At 29.5% G+C, this 17,570-nt stretch overlaps 1 protein-coding gene and 1 pseudogene across 1 annotated transcript in view; both read right to left on the bottom strand.

The window, feature by feature from the left end:
• Positions 1 to 1,036: 1,036 nt before the first annotated feature.
• LOC125812509 (phenylacetaldehyde reductase-like) lies at positions 1,037 to 4,521 on the bottom strand (annotated as a pseudogene).
• A 12,693-nt stretch (positions 4,522 to 17,214) lies between these two features.
• LOC125812543 (phenylacetaldehyde reductase-like) overlaps positions 17,215 to 17,570 on the bottom strand; it is a 186,777-nt gene continuing 186,421 nt past the window's right edge. Inside the window, exon 7 of the mRNA XM_049492024.1 lies at positions 17,215 to 17,463. Coding sequence (XP_049347981.1) covers positions 17,325 to 17,463 — 139 coding nt within the window. The 3' untranslated portion in view covers positions 17,215 to 17,324. The remainder of the gene's footprint in view (positions 17,464 to 17,570) is intronic.

Genomic DNA, 17,570 nt, shown 5'->3' with positions numbered 1-17,570 from the left:
TATGTTAATTAGAAAGTAATAGAAATAATAATAAAATAATCAAAAAGTAAAATAGAGAGTGAATAGTAGTTCTCCAAATTTGGAGAATTACTATTCATCTCTCTAAATATGAAGAATAGAGAGTGATATGAAGATGGGTTGGAGTGTTCCTTCTCTATTTTACTCTCCAAATATAGAGAATAGAGAGTAAAATAGAGGTGGGTTGGAGATGGTCTAGTACCATTCTCTATGTTTCAAAAAAAAAAAAATCTTTTTAGTTTGTTAAAATAAACGAACGGAAATGGATTTGATATATTCTTAATTTTGTGTTTTAGAGCTGATATATCTTGTTACAAGGTCATATATAATTCTCTCTATTAAAAAATCAGCTCACATATATTCATATCATTACAAATTGATTCATATACAAGGGTGTACAAAAATCGAATCGACCGATAAATCGAACAAAAAAAATGTTATTGGTTATTGAATTTTTAATGGATTTATAAAAAAAATTATTGGATTATTGGTCGGTTTTAATTTTTACTATTGGGTTATTGAGTAGACCGATAACCCAATAAGACAATAATAATTTACTACTTTACCCTTTCTAAATATTAAATATTAATAATTTAATATATGTTCATATCGTTACAAAATGACTCATATATATTCCTACTGTAACAAGTAATAAAATAAAATTAATTTTAAATTATTTTCTATTTTCTCACATAAATTTTTCAACTTCTTTTGGTTACCTTATCGTTTTATTAGGTTGTGCTGGTTCCAAAATTATAGAAATAAATGCATCATTTGTGCTTCATCTATTTCATTTTACTTTTAACCCCTATACCAAAAATAGATAGACATATCATTCAGTACTTTGCAGCTCAACCACTCTAAATTCTTGCAAGAATATATTCCTTTGCTAAATAATATGTGTCGAAACGTTTACACTTGACGACACCATTAAAGTTGCGGATCAAAAAACGACATAATACGAAAGGTTTTAGTAAAACATGAAGGTACATAAGCATGTTCTCTAGAATTTGCAGATTCATTCACAATAAGGCTGTGCATTTCAGTAAAATTTCTTCTCTTTCAAGCATTCAGCAGTTTCCTTGAGGCTTTCAGCCAGGGGAATGAATTCAATACCCAATTTTTTGGTTCTTTCGACGTTAACCTGGTACATTGGCGTAAATGGCTTATCATCAGCACACCTGGAGAGTCTAACCGAAAACTTTGAGCCAAGAAAAGAATTTCAAGTAAACCATATGAAATCAGCTACTAGTCACTCAACTTAATGTACTTGAGAAACACGGCACGTCAAAATCAAAGATGCACATTTCACAAAGATATTACACACGTAGAAGAAACTTACTTTTCTGGAAGCTTCATTGTAGGGTAAAGCTCGCGTAATATCTTTACTATCTCAGAGAAGTGTGCAACTGACTCCACCATTAAATATCTATCATTAGCTGAAGGGTTTTCAAATGCTAGAATATGCGCGAGGGCGACATCTTTCACATTAACCCAACCCAATGTATAATTTGGGTAAGTTTCAGAACCTGCAGTAAAGCAAAATGAAACTTTACTAATGAATTCCAATATATTGTAATAACATGAACAGGACAAAAATAAAACAACTCAGTTCAGATGCCGAGATCAAAGACAAATCACCAGCATTAAGATAAAGCATACCATTTAGCAATTGTAAGATGGCAGCAGCACTTGTATTAAGTGTTGGTTGCAACAAACTGCCTATAACCGTCCCTGGGTTTATTGTAACCATATCGAAAGTTTTCTCTTTCATAAACTTCCACGCAGCATCCTCAGCTAACGTCTTCGAAAGCATATACCAGAGCTGGTAAAAGCAACAAAAGATGAGTCCATAATTATCTCCAAAACCCCCAAAAAGAGCTATCACCAGGATCTCCCCCAAAAGAAGATACGAGAATAAAGATACTTGACAGAAAACAGTAGAACAAAGTTTAAATATGTGAAATCTAAAACAGAAATGATTGAGCACCAGTTAAGATGATTATAATGAGCATTTCTGATTTAAATGTTTCGACAAGAATTTGTACGATGTAAACGGAACCACTTTACATAACAAATAAATGGTTTAATTGTTTAAGGAAGTGGAATATTCAGGTGATACTAGAACTGACTTCAACTGTGTTCAAATTTCAAACCTGGCAGTTTGTGACAGTGGAGCTTTACCATCACTTCCCTCCGCCATAAATACTTCTATATAATATTGGAGAATTTGAACCATTTTAGCCAAAAGAAAAAATACAATCCTAAACCATGCCTTGTGAGTTTTGTAATCAGAAACATTCAGTTCTAATCAGACTAAAAAGTTTGCGAAACTAAAATATCACAATGGCGTCAAACTCCCAACTTCTATTAGAGAAGCAATGCACTTCACCACTGGACTAGAAAGCCGAGTACTCTACCGCTGAGTTAGCAACCCGAAGAAAATATCGAAAATAATGTGTAGATCCAATCCAAAGAAAAAGAAATAAAGAGATTAGCACTAGTTGTCAAGTAGATCTATTTTATATTGCTCAAGGGATTATGCAAACAACAGCGCTGCAGACGGAAAACGAAAAGTCAAGTAAAGCACCTGTGATTCTCTGCAAAAGTCAGGATCTGACCACCATGTCTCATCAACCACCACTTCAGGGGTTCTTGGCTTGCCATTGAAAACAACTGCTGCAACAGATGATGTCAAAACCACTCTTCTAACAGATGGAGTCTTCGCAACTGATTCAAGAACATTAAGTGTCCCCTTCAGTGCAGGATCAATCATCTCCGCCTGCACGTTAACAATAGGGCTAATACATTACATCAACAGATGGAAAAACCAAAAACTAGAACAGAGAAATACGACCAACAGATCCAAGATGACTACCACCAGTTTCGTAGGTAAGATTTTCTTACATTTAACTAATAAATTTCCAAAAGAATAAGCTTGCAAAGGTAGACGTCAAAACCTATGTTGCTCAGACTCTTCAAAAATGTTGTCGCACCCATGTCAGATCCTCCAAAACACACTAGCTTTGAAGTATCCAACATGCACCAGGGGACATTTTTATAGAGTCTCAGCAACATAGGTCAAAGCCAAATTAATCAAGAAAACTGAGTGAGGAACCTGTGGATCTTTGACTTCAAGGTAACAAGGAGATGCTGTATGAAATACACCTTCACACCCCTCAACAACAGCATCAAAGGAACCTTCTTCCAGTAGGTTTGCTTTGAACAAGTGGAGTCTCTCCTTAGCTCCATCAAGGGATGTCAAGTGATCTGTCTTTTTTTTATCATCTGCAAGTAGATTTCAAATAAAAAAAAATATTATTACATTACTAGAACACAATATAAAATCACTTAAACAGGGTCAAGGTAGCTTACAAAAACTTTCGCTTTATCTACACATTTAGGGCATAATCAAACCATCTTAGTCTAACTCAATACTAAAAGAATCATTACATCAGCTTGTAAGTCAAGCCTCTCTACTTCTACAAGGTACGAGTAAGGTCTGTGTACAACTGTACATTCTACCCTCCCCAAACCCTACATTGTGCGATTACACCGCGTATGGTATTGTTGTTCTTACCATCCAACAATTAACAAATACTATTATTAAACCAGTCATTCTCAGAAAACTATTTCAACAGTAAAATAAAAATATTTATAACAAACTCAGAAAGCAAAACTTAAATATCAACAATTTCAATATTCTCAAACTTGTAGTACTCTTCAATTTTTTTTTAAAAAAAAATTATCCCTAGCTTATCTAAAAGAACTAAAACTATACAAATTGAACACCAAATCATTCAAATATGTGTATGCGATGAAAAACAAAAAGATCACAAATGATCAACTGCAGGTGGATTCAAATAAATAAAAAAATTATTACATCAATAGAACATAATATAAAAGCAATAAACAGGGTCAAACTAGCTTACAATCACTTTCGCTTTACTACACGTTTAGGGCATAAACAAACTATCTTAGTCTAACTCAACACTAAGTAAATATACTACATTACATAGCTATTTCTGGAATAGCCTCTCTACATCTACAAGCTAAGATCCGTCTACATTCCACCCTCTCCGACCCCACATTGTCGTGCTACACTTAGAATGTATGTTGTTGTTGATTGCAATTAACATCCAATTATTAAACAAATATAAAATTATCAAACCAGTCATTCTAAAAAAAAACATTAAAAAATTAGCCCTAGCTTATCTAAAAAAACTAAAATTACAGAAATTGAACAACAAATCATTCAAATGTTCATATGCGATGAAAACACAAAAATCACAAATGATCAGATAACTTCAGAAATCCATTTTTCACAATTCTGTTCAAGGGAAAATGAACTCTTTTTTTTTTTTACAGAGAGGGATAAGAGTACAAACTTGGATTGCGAACAGTGGCTTTGACAGTATAACCACGCTGAAGCAAAAATTTGACTAGCCATGAAGCTATGTAGCCTGAAGCTCCAGTTACACACACTGTTTTCGTCGCCATTTTTGTGAGGTCTCTATCTATTTTCACCTAACAGCACACTCTGTGTAGAAGACTGAGTGGTGTGAAAGTCGACAAAAGCTATATTTGTAGGGAAGGAAATGTTTTCCGTCCGTTTTAATTACTCCGACCGACACATCGTGTACGTTCCACTACATCGTAAAGTGATTTATTTGACTGATACATCGCATAAAATGATGTATATAATCGATACATTGAGTAAGTGATGTATTCGACCACACATTGCGTAAAGTGAACCGACTGATACAACATGAAAAGTAGAGACTTTTTTAAGTGGTATGGAATTTTAAAGAACTAATAAAATAAATTATATATTTAGGTAATTTTTCTATCAATATTATACCTTTTACCTTGGTTTCATTTCATATTTAAATACTAAAACTTACACAAGTAGACACTTGAACTTGTATAAAATTAAATATATACACATGAGTTCTATGTGGCATAATACACATAAGACATCATATAGATTTCACATTATCATATAAGATACCATATAAAATATGTGTATCTATTTATTTAATTTTATATAAATTTAAGTATCAGCTAAAAGAATTGATGAAAGGAACCTAACGTTGAATACTAGGTTTTTTGGTCTCTTACGTACTATAGTTTATTAAATGGTATACACTTCAATTTTGCTTGGTATGTATAATAAATGAAAGGTAAAATGACCGGGATGACTCTTATACTTGACTCCATTTGTCAGTTGGACCCTTGTATTCATGATTTTGTCAATTGAACTTAAAACGCAATACTTTAAATCTCTTTCTTATTCTATGTGTGTAAGTGTAGCACAACTGCTTACACATGGAATTTCACGTCATTTTGTAGAATTTCATGTCATTTTTAATGCCACATAATAAATTAAATGTTAAAAATAAAAAATAAATTTGCACGTTAAAATTTTCAATATCATGTTTCATATTTGCTCATAATTGAGCACTAAATTCATGTCAAATTGGTCTAATTCTTCCTATTTTACATGAAATTTTTTACAGCTTAAGCTTCCCAACACAAACCCAATAATTTTTCATCATAATTTTGAATTAATTTCATAAATTCACAAAATTCATTTGTTATTCTTCAAGCTTTTTCATGAAATTTATCAACTTTTCAGTATACACCATTACTCTTCAAGATTTCAAAATTATCTAAACTTCAATATTTCACAAACAAAATTTAAAAATTCAAATTTTTAAAAGTGTGTAAATCAACCAAGATTTATAGAGAAGAAATTTGAATCTCAAAATTAAAGAAATTTACATAGTTGAGATAGAGATTTGGTTGGGTGAGGTGAGGGGTGGGGTGGGGTCGGGTGTTAAGAAGAAGAAGAAGAAGGGGTGGGGTGGTGGGTGGTTTCAAGGAAGAAGGAGAGGGTCGGGGTGGGGGGCTGAAGGAAGAATAAAGTTGCAGGCAAGGGAGTGGGGTGGGATTGGGCTGATTGGTTGATTTTAAATTATTTTTTTAATGATTGTTAATATAAAAAATATATAATCAATCGCTTTAAGGCGCGTGCAATCAAGTATTTTTCCAATTCAGCAATATTAGTGTCACATAAGTTCAGTCAATGGTCAGATGTGTTTAAAATATTGCGTTTTAGTAAGTTTAAGGGTTCAATTGACAAAGTCGTGAGTATAAGGGTTCAACTGACAAACAGAGTTAATACAAGGATCTCCTCAGGTTATTCCGCCTAAATAAAATAGAAATAACTTTTCCTTGAAAAATGTCTTTACAAAGACAAATTTAGCTCTAAAAAGTTTGATAAAAAAAAATAAGGGAAAACTAACTAACTAGTCAATATTCCTAACATAATTATTAAAAATATCTATAGTTTGAAATAATTGTTAAAATTGTCAAAATGTCAATATTTTAACAAATAAAGTGTATCCTAATATAATTCATTTATCTTCCTTTTATTTCTCAACTTGGGCCCACCTGTGACTAAATTTAACTTCGTTATTTTTGAAAAAGAAAAAAAAAGACTTTATTGTCCACTTTTCTCTATTAAATTTTTACCCACATTCTCTCCTTTCTCACGATTTTTATCCATACTCCCTCATCTCAATTCCTCCATTTTTCTAAGAAATTTCAAAAAATTTCAAAAGATTTTCAACCTTTGATATAGGTAAATACATGGTCATGAAGTGTTTTTTTTTTATATTCTATTTTTCCATGTTTTCGTCTGAAACTATTTAGGTTATTGTGTGTTCTTGTGTTTTTCAATTTCCCCGTTTTCAGTTAGGAATCAGATAAGGGAAAAACACAAATATTGCAATCCAATGTTTGATTCAAAGAGGACTATAAGAGGTATCACATATAATCATCAACTTTTTGGGGATTTTTCCTCCAAAAATGTAGGCTCTACGGTTAAAATGGCTCAAGAGAGGAGATCTAAATTTCTTCATGATTCTATCCGCGTTCAAGTTCAAGATAGCAATGTCAGGTTCAAGATAGAAATGTCAGGGTAAAGACACTATTAATAAAAATAAAATAAAATTTGGGTGCAGAAGATTTCGAAAACCATGATGAAGACCAAGGTGAAGAACAATTTCCTATTAGTTTGTTTTGTATTTTTAATTTTTCTTTAGAATTTGTATTATTTTTTAATTTGTATTCAAACCATTATGTATGCTATTAATATTTGTATTCATTCAAAATCTCATGTTGCATAGTCCATGAATCTTGTATTTGTTTCTAATTTGTATTCATCCTAAAGGTATGCTAACTAGTTATGTATTTTATGTATAGGAAGAACAACTTTCTATTAGTTTGTTTTGTTTTTATTTTTTTTTCTTCAGAATTTTGTATCATTTCTCGATTCGTATTCAAACCAGTATGTATGCTATTAATATTTGTATTTATTCAAAATCTCACGCTGCATAGTTTTTGAATCTTGTATTTGTTCCTAATTTGTATTCATTCCTAAGGTATACCAACTAGTTATGTATTTTATTTAAGAATGATTACAACAAATATTCATTTATTCCTTTTCATTTTTATTTTCACTTTTCCATCATATTATTTTTGTATTTTATATATCATTTATTCAAAATACAATATAAAAACTAGAATGAATACAAATACAAATAATATACATATTGGAATGAATACGACTTAGGAAAGGAAACAGGATTCTAAAGAGAAAAATAAATACACGGTGAAAAAATACATGAATACAAATATATTTCTTAAATAACTTCAGATTCATTTGACATACCTATTAGAATGAATACGAACTAATAAAGAAATACAAGTTTCATTATACAAAATACAACATGGAAACTAGAATGAATACAAATACAAATGGTATGCATATTGGAATGAATACGATTTAAGAAAGGATACAAAATTTTGGTAAATAAAATAAATACATTGTGAGAAAAGTATGCCAAATAACAGATAAAACTATAGGTGTTCAAATTTGTAAATTTTAAAAAATCAAATTTAATAGATAAAACTCTAAGGTACTATTATAAAGTTTCATAACAATAACTAGTTTTGAAAGACAGGGCCAAATAATGGCCTTTAGGAAGAAGGAAGAGACCACCTATTTTAGGTCCCATAATCTTTTGTAATGGAAGTAATGATGATTTTCAGCAAGTTAACCTGATTTGAAATATTCCATCCCTTGATTTTCTCTAGTTTGTTCTTTCTTAATTATATTATGTTAAGTTAAATAAAGAAAAAAAAAATACATAAATCAATCCATAAAAACTAAAATATTGATATTTTTAATAAATATTGAAAGTGTGGCTAAGGAGTCTTATTAAATGTTAAAATATTGTTATTTTAAAAAAATTCTCAAAAAATAATGCTTCAAAAAAGTTAGGTAGTGGCTTTTATAGTTGGGGATATAAAGGAGTGATTATTTTATCTTATGTAGTTATCATATTGGACTTTTTTTACAGTTTAAAATAAGTAATTAAATAGTAAGATGTTTAAGAGAGTTGTTAAATTTTCTTCTATTTTATCTTTTATTTATAATTTTTTAGGTTATAATTTCGAAAGAGCTAATTGTTCATATTGATAATTTTACTTTAAATTATTTTATATTTTTAAGAATAGTTTGAGGATAACTAAAAGGGCAAAAGTGAAAAGTGATGTTCAATTTATGTCCTAAACTTATTTTTTTTCTTAATGATATGCATTAATTGCCTCAACAATTCACTTATTTTGAAATGGATGAAGTAATAAAGAACAATAACGAAGATTTTTTTTTTTGGATAATAAAGGATTTATTCATTAAAAATAGTTAAGATGTTGTAAACATATTTATATTAAGGTGAATATCAGAGATTTCTCTGGAGAAAACTAAGGAATTCTAGTTGAAGATCAAGTTAGTTTTTCCCTATAAATAAAGGATTGTTCAGCATTATAATTCATATCTAAATATATCTCAAATGTGTATATCACTCCCGAAGAATAAGAAGTCTTCTGTTTCCTTTTACTTTATTATTCTTATTCTCATTGATTTATAGATTTGGTCCTTACTAGAATTAATAACACAATGAGGACCAAATTCATTTTTGAAAATGTAAATTTATTTTCTAACATTATTGATATGTCTGAATGAACTAAAAAGCTATTTGTAACATTTTGAAAGGTGGAACAATGAAAGCATTCATAACTGATGGGCTTTTATATAATTTTTGTCCGTTAATAAACATTATTCCTATATATATAATTTTACTGGATAAAAAACTAAACATGCATCGAAATTAAGGGTGACAAAATAAGCAATTTATATGAGTATCTATTTAAATTATTCATTTTAAAGAATTAGATACTCAACTCATTTAAAATGGATAAAAGGTAAGTCAAACTCATATTATTCATTTAAAAGTAGATAATTAAATGGATAAAATAGCTAAAAAAAAGTGCATTCATCCAAACAAAAAGGTGATATTAATATTTTTTTGAGGTGTAGTAATCGGGGTAGAGAGGGTGGGATAAGGAAAAAATCTAATTTTTTTCTGAAAATAATTTTTTTTTAATTAGGGGTTGGAGAGTGGTGGCTAGTAGTGGGGGAGGGAGGTAGTGGTGGGGCCGGGTGGAGTTGGGGGCTCAGGGTAGTAAAAAATAAATTAATTTTTGAGGCATTGGATCCGTTAGGGGTGAGGGTAGAGCCGTTAATATGGGCTAGGGACGTTGGACCGGTCCGTCCAAACTCGTGATTTAATAGAGCTGGGCTAAGATTTTGTGGGGCTTATAATATGAGTAGGACCAGCCCATGGACCAAATAAAAATCAATTAAGAAATAAAATTAAAATAGAGTATTAAAAATAACAAGGCTCCAAACTCAAAAATTATATAAAATTTTAAATATTAAAATTTAAATACAAATTATGTTTATAAAATATGTAGTTATGCAATACTTAAAATAAAAATCCCTAAAATTTCTAGGGAATCTCCATGTAGACTGTAACTTATTTACCGGCAGTCATCTTCTCTTGGTATTTTCCATTTTCTTATAAACTACTGATGAAAATGGAGATGTTAAGACAACCTACCACAAGTTGATTCAAATGTGCTTAATGAAGATGATGTTTTGGCATTAGATACACCATAAGTTTTATGAAATTTTTCTAAGAAGTTCGTTTATCACTTTTTTATGGATGAAATAATGTCATATATTTTGTGTTTTATTTTGATCATTAAAAAAAATTAAGTTAATATTTCTATTTAGTTATTTTTACTTTTACTTGAAATCAAACTTAATAACTATTCTAAAGATAATTTTATTTGTAAATTTGATTAACAAGTAATAACACTATCACGTGTAATGATTTAAAAAAAATAGTAACACTAACACATGTAATATTGTTTTGTCAATAATTATGATAATATTTTTTAATTATAATTTGATTTAAAAAATATACTATTTTAAAAAGTGAATTGGCTCGGCACAACATGTAGCCCACGTACTTGTGGGTTAGGTTGACCATTTTCTAGCCCACAAGAAAAATAAGTCAGCTCGGCGTGACCCGTCAAATTTCAAAGCATGTATGGCTTGGTCCGGATAGGGTAAGTCAGTCCATATTAACAGCTCTAGATGGAGGGTGGACATGCAGGGGTGTTGGGTGCCGGGAGAGGGGTGGGGGTGATATAAAAATAATTTTTAAAAGTTCTAATTTTTTTTGTGTGTGTGAGGAATGAAGAGTGAGGTAAGAGATTTTGCTTTTGAAGCTTTTAACGTGATCCTTATTATAACATGAATATCTATATTTACTCATATTATTCATTTGTAACTCATTTTAATTCATTTAAAATATGAGTCGAGTCGAGATTTTATCCATTTTTATTTAACTCATTTTTTATCGATTTATATTTGATTCGTTGTCACTCCTAATTAAAATAAATAATTAAAAAAATAGAACAATAATGTTTTATTATACTTTTTACGATATAGTCATTTAAAAAAATCAATTCAAACATACAATTATCATCCTTACCGTCAAATAATTAATAAATACTACAATATTATTAAACCAGTCTAAATGTTTCAACAGTTAAAAAAAATTTGAGTTTCGTAATTCGATAATCACATATATATATAAAAGAAAACCTTAGGCCTGCCTACGTGGCGCCATCCAAACCAGAATTCTCTTTTAATTTATTTATTTACAAAACTAGTCTTTCCATTTCATGAAAAGTTGCGAAATTTATGAAGAGTTGCGACTTTAATGAAGAGTTGCGATTTTTATGAAGAGTTTTGACTTTTATGAAAAATTGTGAATTTTATGAAAGGTTATGACCTTTTTCGAAGGGTTGCAACTTATCCAAATAGTTGTAACATTTCCGATAAGGCACAATAAACATTTGTTCACACTACCCTTTGTTGTCTATAAATAGAGGTATTTCCTCTCATTTTAAATCAACAAAAATTTTGAACCTCTTCTTCTTTTTCTTTACAATTAAATAGTTGTGTACTTTGCTCCTGTTGAGAGGCTCACTGACACCATTGTTTATGTTGCAGTTCCTGGTATGTACTTTTACAGTCATTAATTTATGCTTATGTTATTAAGGATAAATGATAAGATGTAATAATTTTCATTTTCCTTTACATTATTAATGTTTGTTACAACATAATCTTGTATGTAAGATAATATAGTGTTTTAGTTTTAATGATCGATAGGTTTGAAGCATTATTTTATAAATTTCATGATATTAAATTTCCGCGCGAAGCGCGGGTAATTTTACTAGTCAGTAGTTAAAAGTGGATATCAAATGTAAAATTTTTAAATTTTAGTTTGGTAATTTGATAATCGGTAAATTAAATTTTGACTTTGTATGGTTTTTAGTAATACCGTATTAAAATTGTAGCCGATTGTATTACAAAGTTAATACTATTTCTTTAACTATTTCTATTTTTTTTTTATGTGGAGGAACATACATTAGAAAATCCACAAGTAAGAAGACATCAAGAAAAACAAATTGATATTTATTAATTAAATAATTCGGTATTCGAAAAATACCGAATACACAATGTCACTAATGTATCATACCAAATCCAAACCCGAACACCATAATTTTAAAATTTTGCTTCCTAATACCATACCGAATTATTGAATATAAAATTACCAAAAAAAAAAACAATTTGATTTGAAAATTCTATTTTCAGTATTTTACGCCCAACACTCAATCAATAGGCTTGATACACCTTTTAAGATTGTCATTTAGTAAAGTGGTGCATATATATTTTTATTGTTGCAAAATTGGCTCATATATATATATATATACTAGAAAGTAATGGCCCATGCCAGCACGGACCCAATATTATTATGTAATATTCTTTTCTTTTTTTTTTAAATTGTTTTTACGTGAAATTGGAGAATTTTTTTTTGATGAATCTATCGGTGTGTTCTATAAAATGTTAATTTTCTATATTTGATGAGCTAAAAGTTTTGCAACATATTTCCTCTAGAAAATAAGTTTTTTTTTTCTTTTGAAATGAGGAAATGATTTCTATAATAATTATCATAACTTGATATCAATTAAAAGTTGGATTACAAGTATGTAGCGTAAGATAACCTTGCATATTAATCGTTTGTTGATATTTTAAGGAACTAAGTTTTACAAGATAGTTATGTACACTTATTTTACATAATAACAAAATGTAATACATTGTATAGAAAGTTAGTTGAGATGCAGATTGAGTTGTTTTGATCTTTGATCAAAAGATTAAGACCTGATACATATGAGAGAAGAAGAAAAAATATTATTCATAAATTAATTACAAGATTGGAAAGAATCAAATCACAGTTGCTTGAAATAGGAGGTATGTACATACATGAAGGCAAGTGTACAATTACTTCAATATAATGACTTAAGAACCAAGTGTAGGCTGATAAGGCTAGGTAGATAGCTATTATTTTCGAGGTCGGCCAAAGCAAAGACAAATTCATAAACACAAATACAAGCAAAGTCGATCGAATTTATTCTTTAAGTTCACAAAGAACACAAGCACAAATCTTCTTGTGGTTCATCTAGGAAAATGATCCCAGACTGGCACTACTTTGACTTGAAGTTCCTTCATCATTCAGCTCTTTATTGGTAAACTAAGAAGTGATTGACTGTACAGAGAACTATCTCCAAACTACCTCCAATGCATCGATTAATAAATGAAAAGGACAAACGTAGTTGTTTTACACAATTCAAGTAGCTCATATATCATAATACTCTGAAAAACTATATGAGCTCTAAGGCAGTATATTGATCACAATAATCAAACTACTTTCACTGCTAGTAATATAAGTAAATGCAACAAACTATCAACCACAACTACACAAAGGCCAAGATATATATATATATATATATATATATATGTGGTCCCAACAAAATCTATAAAATGGAAGATTTTTTGTACTATAATGGAATAGTCTAGTTTTGTGACTTCAATTGTGGCTTAAGATTTATAGTCTTTTATCATAGTTTTGTGCTCTTTTAACCGAAGACTTTTTGAGGAATAGATTATAATGCCCAAAGTAAAGACACCCTGCACATACCGAGAATCACTTCAAATGATACATTCAAGAGTTCAAAAAAAAAAACTTACATTGAACCGTTGTTGAACTATGTCTTGAAAGTGTTAAAAACTTTAGCCTGTTTTACCTCTTCTCAAATCTAACTCGAACAACGGAAAAAAATTGTGTGGGACATCCCAAGAGCTTAGAATGAATAAGTTTAAAGGAGTGATATTGCTACTTATACGCAAGTACACCAATAATAGGCTTATTGTATTGATTAGACTAATTAATAGTGTATATGCAATCACTTACGGTGCTGACTTGTTTTTATTAAAAATCAACGGCAACATCGAAGACAAATTTGAGGCGAAACAGAGAAGCAAAGAGCATCTCAATTTTTTGAATTCAACAAAGACGCAATTCTTATAGTCCAACCGGTAACCCTACAGATCTAAAACAAAAGAATCGAATTGGGTCTTGATTTTCATTAAAATTTATGAAAGATGGAGAGAAATTTCAAAACCACAACCCAAAAATATAACCAAAAAGCAGAAAAAAATAACAAAAAACTGCACATTTCTTAATTACACAATATAATCGTTTACCTATACAACAACAACACATGCAGGAAAACCAGACATAAAAACTTGATTTTTTTGCTTTGCAAAATAAAGAAGAAGAGAGACAGAGCATCAACTCTCATAGAATGTCCTAAATGCACATTGGTTTGGCAGCATTGCTACGTGTCTCCTCCAAAGTAGTATTAAGACACGTATGCAACCTTTATTGATGAGTTTGGTAGTGTAAATGACCAAAAGACCCTTATTCATTTATAAAGATGGCAAAAATCAGTCATCTTACTGTCTCTTCTATATAAGTAAGTAAAAGTAAAGTATAATAAAAAGAAATAATTTAAATTAATTTGATGTTTTTCTTAATAAATTATTTATTAGGAATTTATTTTTAAAAAATAATTTTATTAATTATACTTTAAAAATATAAATATGACTATTGATAATCTTATATAGTTATTTAATGATATATATAATATTAAAAAATAATTTGTTTTGAATATAAAAGCTAAATAATAAAATTTTATTAAATTATTTAACTATATTAAATTTAAACAATTTAATATGTAGAGAATAAAAATGGAAATATATAGAAACTCAATAAAGTTATCATTGTCTAAGTGTCAATTGTAAAATTAAATGGACCCCACTATACTCAATGATAGAAGGCATAATATGTAATTTAGTAGAAAAGTATAGGATTTTTTCTAAAGATGTTAAGAAGGTCCAAATAATAAGGCTCATAGTACAATTTTTTCTATGCAATACTTATCACTTTGAGAAGTTGGAATGACAAAAATATCCCCACTTGCCAATTGAATGACCAATAAGCAACCTTTGAAACTCTCTCTTCTAATATATAAAATAATAATAATAAATGTATGAAAAGTTCACATATACCTCTATATTTACAAAAGTGATAAAATTAATTTTAAATTATTTATTTTGATTTTTAGTTTTTTTAAATAATATATATAAACTTTTTCGAACATAAATTATTTTTAAATTCTTTTATTATTATTTGAATTTCTTATTCTTATTTATTACTCCCTCCGTCCCATTTTATGTGGCAATTTTTGGATTTCAAGATTCAAATAAGTTTATCTTTGACCGTAAATTTTTCATAGATCTTTTAAACATTTTGAATTATCAATTATTGTGACTTATAGTAATTTTTACATAGTTTACAAATATATAAATTTCGTTTCAAAAAATTGAAGATTCCATGCGCAAATTTCCGGTCAAACTTAAACTGTTTGACTCTTGAAAAACGAAAAGTGCCACATAAATTGAAACAGAGGGAGTATTATTTTGAGTAAAAATGTTCTTAAGCAATGTAAAATGAGTAAGTGTGTTGGTTAAATAATTCTCCCTCATTTTCAAAAAAAGTGGTCTAGTTTGACTTGACACGAAATTTAAGAAAATAAAAAAAACTTTTGAATCTTGGGTCCTAAATTAAAGTTATGTTAAATGTACAAAATTGCACTTTAATCTTGTGGCCTTAAACATGTCACGTGGAAAGCTGAAATTAAAATGTTATTAATAAAGAAAAAAAGTCATTCTTTTTTAAACAGACTAAAAAAGAAAGTAGGTCATTTTATTTTTTTGAAATAGAGGAAATATATATGATAAGACTAGACTAACGTTTGGCAATAGATTTCCAAATATTCTTGGCAAATATTATTTGGGTGAAAATTTGGGTGAAATTTCACCATGTGTTTGGCCATAGTATTTGGGAATTATATTTCACTTTTTTAGAAAAATATGATTTATACCCATAAGGTTTAAAAACTATCAAAACTAACCATAACTTTGTATTACAAGTCAATTGGATCTTCGTTGCAACAAATAACAAGTGGTGTCCATGACACTAGGGCAATGTGGTCGTTTGGAGTGAGTGCAACAAGATCATTTCATACATCGTATAGTAGACAAAACACATGATTTTGTTACTCTGAGCCGATTGTTTATCATTTTCATCAGCAACCATATCATCACTTTCATATTCACTGAATATTTCATCACTACTTTGGTGTTCACGTAAAAAACTATGTAATACAACGCAAACAACTACTATAGAGGGTGTTTTTGTAAAAGATAAAAATTTGGTGTAAATTTCAATTTTCAAAAGATCCCAAATAATGAGATTTGACCCAAATACTCGAAAAAACTAGTATTTGGAAATTTGAGGTATTTACCAAAAATATTTACCAAATAATGACAAAATATATGAACAAACATTATTTATCAAATTTTTCCCCAAATATTATTTGGGAAATCTATGGCCAAACGGGCACCCTGAGTACCACACTATAGTTTGTTGAACTTTCATTTTTTTCTTTCTTATCTTGTGGTATTAAATTATTTATTCATTAAAACAAGGACAAATAGAAAAAGTCTACCTAGTTTTTTTTATTTTTATTATCTCAGGTGACTTAAATCTAAAATCATATACTAATTCTTAACTCACTTTATTAAATTCTTAAAATTTTCAACTTCTTTTGGTTAGCTTATCGTTTTATTAGTTTTGTGCTAGTTCCACAATTATAGAAATAAATGCATCATTTGTAATTCATCCATTTCATTTTACTTTAACTCTTATACCGAAAATAGATAGATATCTCATTCCGTACTTTACAACTCAACTAATCTAAATTTGTGAAAGAATATTTTCCTTTGCTAAATAATGTGTAAAAGCATGGAATACACTATTAAAAACTATTTTAGATATTTATGCACCATCAACACCTCATATTTATTCCAATTTAAAATAGCTCGGAGAAGGTGGGGGTGGTCAACTGGTCAGCATATTTTCTGCATGCTCACTGAAGTGAAATATGATACCAGTTTCTATGCTAGTTGAGATAGCAGGTACCTCGTGAAATAATTGAAACGTGCCCATGTCGACCTGTACACCATCACTATTAAAAAGAGAAGAAAAACATACAGAACCATCCTGGTACAGATCTTGCACAAAACATAAACAACAAGCCAAATGCACATTTGATAGTAGGTTGCTAAATATTATAACAAACACTCGTAACCTCCAAACACGAAAGATAACATCGATCAAAAGGTGTTTTTAACAGAACCAAAGATACGATTCTACTACATCCACGAAACGTGACGACACCATTAAAGTTGCGGATCACAAAACGACATAATACGAAAGGTTTTAGTATAACATGAAGGTACATAAGCATGTTCTTTTGAATTTGCAGATTCATTCACAATAAGGTTGTGCATTTCAGTAAAACTTCTTCTCTTTCAAGCTTTCAGCAGTTTCCTTGAGGCTTTCAGCCAAGGGAATGAATTCAATACCCAATTTTTTGGCTCTTTCAACATTAACCTGGTACGTTGGCGTAAATGGCTTATCATCAGCACACCTGGAGAGTTTAACCGAAAACTTTGAGCCAAGAAAACAATTTCAAGTAAACCATATGAAATCAGCTACTAGCCTCTCAACTTTATGTACTTTGTGAAACACGGCACG

This window comes from Solanum verrucosum, unplaced genomic scaffold, assembly GCF_900185275.1.
Source record: "Solanum verrucosum unplaced genomic scaffold, falcon-dt-bn FXZP01000120.1, whole genome shotgun sequence".
NCBI lineage: Eukaryota > Viridiplantae > Streptophyta > Magnoliopsida > Solanales > Solanaceae > Solanum > Solanum verrucosum.
Note: the sequence above shows the minus strand (reverse complement) of the source record. Positions and strands in the feature narration are given on the sequence as shown.